Source organism: Geotrypetes seraphini, chromosome 11 (genome assembly GCF_902459505.1).
Source record: "Geotrypetes seraphini chromosome 11, aGeoSer1.1, whole genome shotgun sequence".
In the NCBI taxonomy this organism is placed as follows: Eukaryota; Metazoa; Chordata; class Amphibia; order Gymnophiona; family Dermophiidae; genus Geotrypetes; species Geotrypetes seraphini.
In genome coordinates this window covers 11,563,821-11,575,867 of record NC_047094.1, presented here as the reverse complement: position 1 = coordinate 11,575,867, position 12,047 = coordinate 11,563,821, and the positions used below count along the sequence as shown (strand labels likewise).

At 43.7% G+C, this 12,047-nt stretch overlaps 1 protein-coding gene across 1 annotated transcript in view; it reads right to left on the bottom strand.

Moving 5' to 3' along the window:
- Positions 1–12,047, bottom strand: part of PTCD1 (pentatricopeptide repeat domain 1) — a 66,498-nt gene that overhangs the window by 5,183 nt on the left and 49,268 nt on the right. The window contains exons 10-11 of the mRNA XM_033963854.1: positions 5,752–5,868; positions 4,215–4,397 (exon numbers count right to left, since the gene is read on the bottom strand). Coding sequence (XP_033819745.1) covers positions 4,215–4,397; positions 5,752–5,868 — 300 coding nt within the window. The remainder of the gene's footprint in view (positions 1–4,214; positions 4,398–5,751; positions 5,869–12,047) is intronic.

Below are 12,047 nucleotides of genomic sequence, written 5' to 3'. Positions count from 1 at the left end.
AAAACCCCCCGAGGGTCCCAAGGGACTCCCTGCCACAGCAGGGGACCCAGCAGAAACCTGCCCCTGCTTAGCCAAAACAGGGGGAAGGTCACCTGAGGTGGAAGACAAAATGGAGGGGCCAGACAGAGAAGATGGCGTCTTTCCCGCCAAAACAGCTCCCTCCATAGCCTGCAGCGGCTGAGAGACCTGAAAAGTCTCAGCCGCTAAAACAGGCAAGCCGGCATCAGCTGTCAAAATATCAGCTGAGAGGGAATCCTCTAAAACCCGACCGTCGGCGGCTCGGGGAATCCCTCCGTGGGCGGACGGAGAAGACCGGGCTTCTCCACCGTTCCCTGCCGACTCGCGAGGCACCATCGGCGGGGAGCTCTGGGCGCCTGCAGCCGCTGCCGACGGAGCTCCTCCACCGCACCGGCCTGAACACCGCTTGCACAGGCCGGCCGCGAGTGCCTCGCGTCTGGAGCACAATGAGCACTTTTTCCCTTTAGAAGTGCTCATTGCTCCATACGCGACCTAGCTGTAAAAAAGTGCCGGTTAGTTGAAAAAATACAGTAAAATACAGTTTTCTTAAAGGGATACAACCCTCCAGACCAGCACTACCTCAGGATTTTTTTTTTTTTTTTTTTTTTACAGAACAGACTCCACAGGCTCTCGAAGCAATATGCCTTGCTTGATTTAGGGGGCAAGGCTTACTGCTGAGGCTCCTCTAAAAAAATATGGGGAGGTGGAGGAAGTGGGGGGAGGGACCCCGCTCGTGACCCGCCGGGTTTGACACCCCCGAGGTCGGACGAACCCCCAAACAGAGTCCGTCCAAGCTCCGTCCGGCTAAAAACAGGGACAATAAACCTCTAAACAAATTCCAACAGCCCTACCAAGGGAGATGGGTACAGATCACTCAACACCTGCTGGAGACTGAAAGAAGACTGAGGGAAATAGAGAGGAGGGGCTAGGATATACTGTCCCAAAGTTTTGTTTTCAGTCTCCACCTGCTGGTCATGATTAGATATATACCCAATCGTAAAGTTAACCTCTACTGGTCTGGAGAGTGCTAAAGAATATACCGTATTTTTTGCTCCATAAGACGCACCCTAGATTTAGAGTAGGAAAACCAGAAAAAACCCTAAAAAAACATTCTGAACCAAATTGTGTACTAATATATACCAGGCTCTGCACCCAGCCCCCCTCACTCCCTGCCAGACTCTGCACCCTGTCTCCCCTTCCCTGCCAGGCTGTTCCTTTCATTTTTCATATACACACACTACACACAGCAGATATAAATTCTCCAAACTGACACAATTTGATCACTAAATTGAAAATAAAATCATTTTTCCTACCTTTGTTGTTGGTGATTTCATGAGTCTCCTTCTTTCTTCCTTCACTCAGGCCCAATAATTGTCCCTTTCTATTCCCTCCCTCCTATGTCCCAAGTTTGTGCCCCCTCCCACTCACTGCCTGCTAGCCTTTGTTCTTCAACCTATCTCCCTCCCATGTCCCGAGTTTGTGCCACCTCACTGCCTTCCAGCCTTTGTCTTTTGTTCTCCCTATCTACCATGTGCTGAGTTCGTGCCTCCTCCCCCTCACTGCCTTCCAGCCTTTGACCTTCATCCTTCCTACCATGCCGGAAACTGCATTCCTGCCATGCTGAAGCCTGCCTATCCTCCGCCGATTCCTCCTCCTCTGGCCCGGGTGGCAGGCAGGCGGGCAGCAGTCAGCCCGTGTACTCCCAAGTGGGACATTTTGATAAGGTAAACAAGATGGGTGGGGGTGTTTTAAAAAAAAGTTACCTTCTCTTCATAAAACGCACCAAAATTTCCACCCAATTTTGGGTGGAAAAAAGTGCGTCTTATGAAGCAAAAAATACAGTAATACATTTCTAAGATCAAAAATCAAAGAAATAGAAATAATGAAAGAAGGTAAAAAATAAAAAATAAAATAAAACATATTTAAGAGATAGAAAAGTCTCAGGCTGCTTGATAGTAAGTTCAGTCTGCAGAACCAGGTCAACTGGCTGCCACCAAAGAAGCAGGACCAGGAACCACGCCAATGAAGAACACCATGACACCAGTCACCGGACAGGCAAGGCCAGACGCCACCGACAGCAGACTCCTGAAGTGAAGTCCAGTTTCCCTTGGATGTATCCAACAACGCAGCTGCAAGAGTGCAAGTCCACCGAAGAGAGAGGGAGAGAGGCAAGCCACAGGAGATCCTCCGACACCAGCATCAATCCACCACTGGATTCTCCATAGTGACTTAATCTACTAAAGGTAAAATAGGCATGGGCCGAGAAGGGAGTTGGGGAGGAAGGCATACTGAACTGGATGCATTTGGGTAGTAAAGGGGGGGGAGGGGGAAGTCCGCTCCAGGTGCCATCTTGCTAAGGGTGCAGCAACCCCCCCAACCCCGTTCCTCTCCTTGCCATGTGCGCCTCCTTGCCTACCCTGTATATTTGTATTTCCCTGGTGTGAGGTTGCTGCCCAAGTCAGTATCGACACTCTGATGTCACTTCCGGGACCCGCACCTAGGAAGCGACGTCAAAGGGCTCATGCTCGAGAAGTTAAAAGGTATAGGGAAGTGGGTGGGGGAGGGGTGCCACTCACTCTCATTACGCCACTGCCCGAGTGCAAATGTTTTTTTTACTGGGGCAGCAAGACCTTTTACCACTCCCACAGGGCAGTAAAAGGCCTTGCTCTTGTTCCTGTGGAAGATGAGCTGATTTTTATCCCATCCCTGCACTAATAATAGTAATAATTTTATTCTTATATACCGTCAAAGCCGTAGTAGTTCGAGGCGGTTTACAATAAAGAAGAGCTGGACAATCATCGAATATGGGTACAATGTAAAGTCATCAACAAACAGGTGGGCAGGATGCAGGAGGTATAAGAGAAATTGGGGAACAATTTGATTTGTGTTGGAGAGATAAGGCTTAAGAGGTCTTAGGTTACAAATCGGTTAAACAAGTTTGTTTTCACTAATTTTCTGAAATTTAGGTAGAATGAGGAGTGTGTGATAATATTACTCAGCCAATCGTTCAGTTGACCTGCTTGGAAAGCAAGTGTTTTGTTCAGGAATCTTTTGTAACGGCAGGTCTTTAGTGTTGGATGGTTAAACAGATGGACTCTATGTGTGGGTCTGGATGAACAATCTAAGTTAAAATGGGGAACCAAGTACATGGGGGCCGAACCAAGAATGGATCTGAAACAGAGACAGGCAAATTTGAACAGCACTCTAGCTCCAAGGGGCAGCCAGTGGAGTTTTTGGGAATAAGGAGTTATGTGTTCCCATTTTTTTAACCCAAAGATCAGTCGGATTGCCAAGTTCTGGATGATTCGGAGTCTTTGAATTGTTTTTTTGAAAGACCCCAAATAAATGATGTTGCAGTAGTCGAGTAAGCTCAGAATGGAGGACTGGACCAGTAAGCAGAATGAGATAGCATCGAAGTACTTTCTAATGGTTCTTAGTTTCCACAATGTTGAGAAGCCTGACCAGTGAGTCGGTGTGAGCTTCAAGGGTAAGGTAGCGGTCCAGAGTCACTCCCAGAATTTTTATGGAATCTGTAATAGGAAAGACTTGACCATTCAAGGAAATTGATGAATCTTTGATTTTGTCATTCGGGTCATTCTCTAATAGCAACTTCAGCTGTGAAAAACCCAGGCTGGGACTGGGTCGATTTGCACGATCTCTGTCCCTTATAGGGCAGTTGGTTTAGGATGAGTTAGAAAGGGCTTCAATGGAAATGACAGTAATTTGGAACATGAGCGGGTCAGGCAGACTTTTTAAAGTCTATGTCCTACAAATAACAGGATGGTTTAGATAAGCTGGAGTAGACTTAGTTGGAACAAGGACAGTTTATGTCCCAGAAATGCCAAAGAAAGACAATTTATTCATGAATAGATAATGAGCGTGACTGTTTTGCAGGCTGGATGGACCATTCAGGTCTTTTACTATGTTAATAAAAAAGGGATCATTTTATCTGTTTCATTTCTATTTATTAGACTTGCAAAAACAAAAAGCAAAACCCCAAAGTAAAAAAAAGTGTGTATTGCATAAATGACAAACCTCCTTGACTCAGCCATTCTTTAGCATAGAAAACCACGCCTTGGTTACGTGTAGTCCATAAAAGCCACTCCCTTCACTCAACCATGCACCTCAAGAAATGTGTTCCAACTGGCAAAACAATACTACACCCACCTTTCCCTCATTCTTTTTCAAATACTTACCCTGTCAAAAGTAGGAGGGTACTGGGCTGCAAACTCCAGTTGACGGATGATGATTTCATTGGGAGGGACCATGTTTATTTTCATGTCTTTCAAGATTGCCTTGAGGTAATCATAATCCAGCTGTTTAACAGCAACCTTAATAAGGGCACCATAGATGTAGCTATTAGGCAGCATCCCTGAGGTCTGAAAAAAGCCAGAAACACTGTTAGACCTCAACATGCATTTTTTGGGGATAGCCGACACCTTCTGTGGGGAAGCTCATGACTGTGGAGCTTGTAGCAAACCATTTACCAGACCATCTTTCTTCTGCAGGTCTCAATTTCCAGAAAATGCACTTCCTTGTGCATTTGATAAAAGTTACTAATTAGGGTTAGAAGATACTCTAAAAGCAAAATAGCTTCTGCTTGTTTTTAAATTTATCCTTGTATTTGTGATTTCTTTTTGTCTGATAGTTAACAAAGCAAGCAGTATGAACAAGGTGGAATAGATGGAGGCTATGTAAAACCAGCAAATCCAAAGAAAATACTTTAGAAAAGTATAAAACATTTTAACATACAAGTGAGTGCATGCATTAAATGCTTTGAAATGTAATATGTGGGTTTTTTCTTATAAAATGCTGTTAGCGAATGATATCTTCTTCAAAATAGGTCCTAAAACTTCCCTGGCTCTGTGTCGTAAAAAGTCTTTGATCTTCACCCTTTACAAAATATTTCTTTAAATACATTTTCTTGTAATACATCCCAAAGTCCAAGATTTTGTATGCAAAGGACATGAAATAAAGATGAAGGCGAGAAACATCAGAACTTAAATTGGATCGGGATCATGAGGCCTCCTAGAGCACACAGCTATTTCGGTACCCACTTCACCGGTCTCAAACTTATTTGATCATTTGTTTCTCCTCCCACCATCCTACCCGTTCTTCACACCACTTTAATAAATATGACACCAACTTTCACTGCAATGAACTCTTAAAATAAAAATAAACAACGGGTGAACTTAACTTAATCGTCCCCAAGGACTCCAGCGCTGCTCTGATTATGCTCCCATGGTCCCGATCCAATTTAAGTTCTGATGTTTCTCGCCTTCATCTTTATTTCATCTCCTTTGCATAAAAAATCTTGGACTTTGGGATGTTTTACAAGAAAATTTATTAAAAGAAATATTTTGTAAAGGTGAAGAACAAAGACTTTTTACGACACAGAGCTAGGGAGATGTAACATTTATTGTTACCTCATTCTTTCTGATGATCATATTATTTGGGGGGGTGGGAAATTTTGGGGGTGAATTTTATAAAAACCTCAATCATTTTGATATGTTGTTAGTGAATGGGGCAGGAAGATTGACTTGGTAAAGTGAGGAAAGACTTGGACTGCCTGCAGTTTCAGCCTTACCATGTCATACCGGAAGGGAGTCAGTGGGAATGCAAACCATCACCCCCCACCCCCGCCAAAACTGCTGTAGTATTAAACCCCTGCACTCTGAATCAGATATGTATTTTAAAAAAACCCCATGTGCTGCAGTGCGACACCTTTTGTACCTTCATGTCTGTAAGCAACTGAATTCCATCTTTCCTTTTGTGGCAGGCAATCGCCATGCTTGAAAATGTGTACAGGTCAGGTGCCATTCCTCTTTTCACCAAAACAGGCAACAGTTCCTGTAGTGACAAATGAACGTACTTAAGAATGCTCTCCCAGAGGAAGTAATTGCAGAATCCACCGTTCTAGGATTTAAGGGTAAATTAGATGCACATCTCCCTTGAGAAGCATACGGTGATATGGGGACTAAAACTGTGCCAGGGTACACCTGGCAGGGCCTCCGTGTGTGCAGATCACCGGACTTGATGGACCCAGGGTCTGATCCGGAGATGGCAATTCTTATGTTCTAAAACATCTATGAAATGTGACCAGGGTCTTCCTTTTAAGAAAATGCACAGGATGGCTCCCCATCACCCACTAGAGATTAGAAGATTACAAGTCATTCAAAACACTGCTGTAAAATTCATTTTTAATGCTAAAAAATTCAACCATGTAACCCCTTTCCTCAGAAAAGCTCACTAGCTACCTATTTCACATAGAATTACAGTGGTACCTTGGTTTAAGAGCATAATTCGATCCAGAAGCATGCTCTTAAACCAAAACACTCGTACATCAAAGCAACTTTCCCCATAGAAGATAATGGAAACTTGAACAATTCGTTCCACCAACCTTCCCCCCCCCCCCCGAGGCTACCGGCGCTGCTCCATCACCCCCTCCCCCCGCTCTAACCGGCATCGCACCCCCCCCCGAACTTACATCTGCGCATGCTCAAGGCCTTCTGGCTCTCGTTCTCTCCGAGGGGGAGGGGGGTGGTTGCGATGCCGGTTCGGGGGGGGGGGGGGTGCGATGCCGGTTAGAGCGCGGGGAAGGTGCTCGTACACCAGAACATGCTCGGTTTGTGAGGCAAAAGTTTGCTGAGTGTTTTGCTCGTCTTGCAAAACACTCGCAAACCAGGTTACTCGCAAACCGAGGTTCCACTGTACTTTTAAAATACTACTTCTTGCTTTCAAAGTCCAATCTAATCACATTCCATCATTTATAGATAAGTTTGCTAATCCCAACAATATCTTTTAGCGGTCCCTTCAGTTTGGCAATTGTTTTACGATACAAGATGTAAAACAATCTTTTCGGTGACCGCACCCGCTTTACCTCTGACCCCGAGACCAGAAAAGAATCTCAACAACTTTAAATCGAATCTCAAAACATTTCTTTTCAGAGATGCTTTTGAGATTTATATACTTAGGGCTCCTTTTATGAAGGTGCACTGGTGTTTTTAACGCGCTAAACCCGCGCCAAAAACTAACACCAGCTCAAAGCTGGCGTTAGCGTCTAGCATGCGATAAAACCGCTAGTGCAGCTTAGTAAAAGGAGCCCTTAGTCTTCCTTATTCAAAATCCTCAGACATCAGGCCTTAAAAATTCCTTTTATGTCCGTATCGTAACTGTGAATTTGTTCTATTTTTAAAACTTTAATACTTTGTATAAATTGGAAACCGCTTTGCTTGTAAAGTATATCGAGACCCAAATAAACCTGAAACTAATTTGATAGCCCGGCTGTTCTGCTAAGCAGGAAAACTTGAGCCATTGCCTAACTATAGTTTAGACTCCTTGGGATGATTACCGTATTTTCACGCATATAACACGTGCGTTATACACGATTTTACAAACCGTGTATAACCATGCGCGTTATATTCGTGAGCGCGTTTCACAATTTTTTTTTTTACATAGTTCCCCTCCCCCCCGACGTCCTATTCACCCCGCAGGACCGCTCGCACCCCCACCACGAAGGACCGCTCGCACGCACTCGCACCCCCACCCCGAAGGACCACTCGCAGGCACTCGTCAGAGAAAGGGCAGGACCGCTGGAAGAGGAAGCAGCGCTGGCGAAGGGCTCACAGAAGGGCCGGGACCGCCGAAGAGGAAGCAGCAGGACAACGCGGTAGGAGCTTCTACATGATGGAGGGGGGGTCGGGAGGCTGTGGGAGTGCGAGCGCCTGCGAGCGGTCCTTCGGGGTGGGGGTGCTGGTGTGGGTGCGAGTGAGTGCGAGCGGTCCTGCGGGGGGGGGGGGCATTCAGGCTTTCAGGGTGGGGACAGGACTTCAAGGAGGAGAGGAGAGTCGGGGCAGGCGAAAGGAGAGTCGGGGTGGCCAGAGGAGAGTCGGGGCGGGTGAAAGGAGAGTCGGGGCGGCATGCGCGGTATACGGGTGTGCGCAGTATCTAAAAATGTATTTACATAAATTACAGTTTCCCGCGCGCTATACCCGTATGCGCGTTTTACACGGGTGCGCGTTATCTACGTGAAAATACGGTAGACTTGGACAGTGCTGCAGAAGCAGCTGTAGCAAAGGAAATCAGAGAGAGAGAGAAAGGAGAAAATAAAACCCTAAGCATATTCATGGCAAACGCTTGGTTTTAAATTTGGTGTTCTTGTCCTGCCTCCTCTGATGCAATTTCCTGTGGGTGGGGAAGGCAAAAGGAAGACTCAGGGGCTGCTGAAGGAAGCCTGTCATAATACTCTTGCTTAGGGTTACCAGACGTCTTCTTTTTAGAGGACTGTCCAGGCGTCCGGAGGGATTTCCAAAACCCGGCAATTTATCTGGGTTCTGGAAGTTCTGAGCTCGGAGGCCACGCCTGGAAGCCTTTGTGCTTGCGCGGCCGTCACCGTGATGATGTCATACGCACACGCGTGTGAAGTCATTGCGTCAAAGTCCATGCAAGCACAAAGGATCCCAAATGCGCTCTTCGAGTTTGGGGAGGTTCGTGTGGGGGCGGAGCCAGGCACCCTCTTTTTTTTTTTCAAAGAGGAAATCTGGCAACTCTACTCTAGTTGACGTAAACTTTACAGGACTTGTCCAAACCTTTCTTTTTTTTTTTTTTATAATTCTTTATTCATTTTCATATTTTACATGAAGTGTACAAAATATTGAGTTTCAACTAATGAATACACAATATCACTTTTATATCTATTACATAATATTCTGAACAAATTTTTTTATCCCCTCTCCCACCCCCCACCCTTCAAGTACTTTCCAATCACCTTATACATATTGTATACCATATTATAACATGTTATGTAAAATTATTTTCACTACCCCCCCTCCATGTGTGCCATAAAGAAGACAAGATAAAGAAGAAAAGAAGAAGATAAATCCTACTATTCATTCAGTACAATACTTTGTCAATGGCCCCCATATTTTTATAAATTTAGGATATGTCCCTCTTTGTATTGCTATTACTCTTTCCATTTTGAATATATGACAAATTGTATTCCACCAAAATGTATAATTAAGGTTACTATGATTCTTCCAGTTATTGGTTATATGTTGAATGGCAACCCCTGTCATGACTAGTAAAAGCTTGTTATTTTCTGGTGAAATTTGACTTTTTTTTCTCATCATCATTCCAAATAACACTGTATCATATGATATTGCTACATGATTTTCCATCAATTTATTAATTTGTGGCCAAATTGCATTCCAAAAACTTTTAATGTAGGGACAATGATACAGTAAATGATCCAACGTCCCAGGTTCCAGATTACAGTGCCAGCATTTATTGGACTTAGAACTATCTAATTTTTGCAAACGTGTAGGGGTCCAAAAAGCTCTATGTAATAAAAAGAACCAAGTTTGTCTCATAGACGCTGACACTGTACATCTCATTCTCCAAGACCAAATTAGTGGCCATTGAGATGCAGTAATTTGATGCTTAATCTCAATGCTCCAAATGTCTCTTAGACCATTTTTTGGTTTTTTATTCAAATATCCAGATATTAATTTATACCACAATGCGGCTTGATGCCCTAGGAAGTCTGCTTGGAAGCATAAGAACTCTAAACTATATTGATTATTCAATGTTTTCCATTCAGGGAACCCAACCTGAATGGCCTGCTTCAATTGCAGCCATTTAAAACTTTGTTTTTTACTAAGACCAAATCTATGTTGCAATTGTGAAAATTCCAGCAGTTTACCTTCCGAAATAACATCATTCAGAGATCGACGCTGCAAGGTCGAAGGCGCTAGGCCGCAGCCACGAGGCCGGCCCGGCCGAACCGCCGGAAGAAATAATTTTAACTTTTTTTTTTTTTTTTTTAGAAAATATAAATTAAAAGTGAAATAAATTCAAAGAAACAAAAAACGCGGGTTAAAGAAGGCAAAAAACTGAAATTCAGTCAGCGCAGAATGAAGAGAAACTTCTCAGCTCCGCGGAAAGAAAAGAACTGAGGAGACACGCCCGGTACATCGGGCGGGAAGGCACTGGCGCATGCGCGGTGCGGGCATCTCGAAACTTCTGAGTTTCTTCAAGCAAGACATGCTTGCAAGATGTCCGTATCGGGGCTCTGTCGGATGACATCACCCACTAGTGAAGAACTAGTGGGTGATGTCATCCGACAGAGCCCACTAGTGAGAATACCTGCCTGCTTGTCCTGGGATAATAACATCATTCAGAGATCTAATGCCTGCAATAATCCAGTCCTTCCAAAGGATTTGAGCTCCGCCAATTTTAATCTTGGAGTTTATCCATAAGGACTAATTAGTTGACTTGTTTATTGGGACAGGTGTTAATTTACTAATAAACCTCAACGTTTTCCAAGTATCCATTAATATCTTATTTTCTCTGTATCTTAAAACCAGCTACGCTATCCGCTCTTACCACAACCTCTGGCAACGCGTTCCAGAGCTTAACTATTCTCTGCGAGAAAAAAAGTCCCTCCTACTGGTTTTAAAAGTATTCCCCTGCTAGATCCCCTGCTATTATTGTCCCTGTATTAAGTTATTTTGGAATTCAATTTGGACTCAAGTAAATTCTTCATTGGAAAACCATGTTGCGCTTTCCTATGATACTGTTTTATTTGGAATGGCTATGAGGAAAAAGAGTCAAATTTTGGCACATAACAACAAACTTTTATTAATTATGACAGGGGTGGCCATTCAACATATTACCAATAATTGGAAAAATTATAATAATCTTAATACACATTCTGGTGGAATTCGTAATGCCATATTTTTAAGATGGAAAGAGCAATAGCGTTACAAAAAGGGAACTATAATAATTTTATAAAGATATGGGGGCCATTGGAAAAGTATTGTGATGAATAGACAAACTTTTCTTTTCCTCTTCTTACTCTTTTTTAGATTATTTAGCACACTCAAGTGGGGTTGGTGGATTTGGAGTGAAATTAAAGAAGTTATGTTATGATAAATTGCATTATATAGTATAATGTATGCTTGGGAAATTGATGAAGGGTGGGTGGGTGGGGATTTTTATACTATTAGATTTTATGTTAGAGATTACAGTGCTATATTGGAATTATTTATGATATATTTTTCTGCATTGGCTATTTGATTTAAAAATGAATAAAGATTATTAAAAAAAAAGTATTCCCCTGCAACTTCATCGAGTGTCTCCTAGTCTTTGTCATTTTTGACGGAGTGAAAAATCGATCCACTTGTACCCGTTCTACTCCACTCGGGATTTTGTAGACTTCAATCCTATCTCCCCTCAGCCGTCTCTTTTCCTAACCTTTTTAGCCTTTCCTGCTGTACTATCTAGATCTGTTTGATCATGGACTTAGGAACACCTAGCAGGATATAGGTAGGTTTGTTGCGGTGAGTCCTGAACATTAGTGCGACAGATGTGCTATGCACATCTGGAATATGTTTTCGGTAGGGCTTGTGTTACATCCAAATTATTTGCTAGTAGAGAGTTTGAAGGCTCCTTTTACTAAGCCGTGTTAGGGCTTTAACGCGCGCTGAATTGCCATGCGCGCTAGACCTTAACGCCAGCATTGAGCTGGTGTTAGTTCTAGCCGCATAGCGTGGGTTTAGCGCACGCTAACATGGTGCGTGCGCTAAAAACGCTAACGCAGTTTAGTAAAAGGAGCCCTGAATGTCCATATGATTTTCAATGTATTTCACTTATAAAAGGTACTAGTGTTTAAGCCCCTTACATTAACGGGTGCTAGAATAGATGTGTAGAATTTCTCTTTCTTTCTGTCTCTCTCCCTCCCACTGTCTTTCTTTCTGTTTCTCTCCCTGCCCCGTCTTTCTTTCTGTTTCTCTCCCTGCCCCGTCTTTCTTTCTTTCTGTTTCTCTCCCTGACCCCTGTCTGTCTTTCTTCTATTGGCTCCCGGCGCTATCCATCACCATTTTCTTAGTCCTCTGTACCCTTTTGGCCTTCATCGATCCTTCACTGCATTTATCATCCTTTCAGTCTCAGATCCATTCCTATCTCTCCTTCCTTCCATTGCCTCCAAGGCCATTCTTCCCGTCCCTATATTCCACCCGCACCCAGCTTCT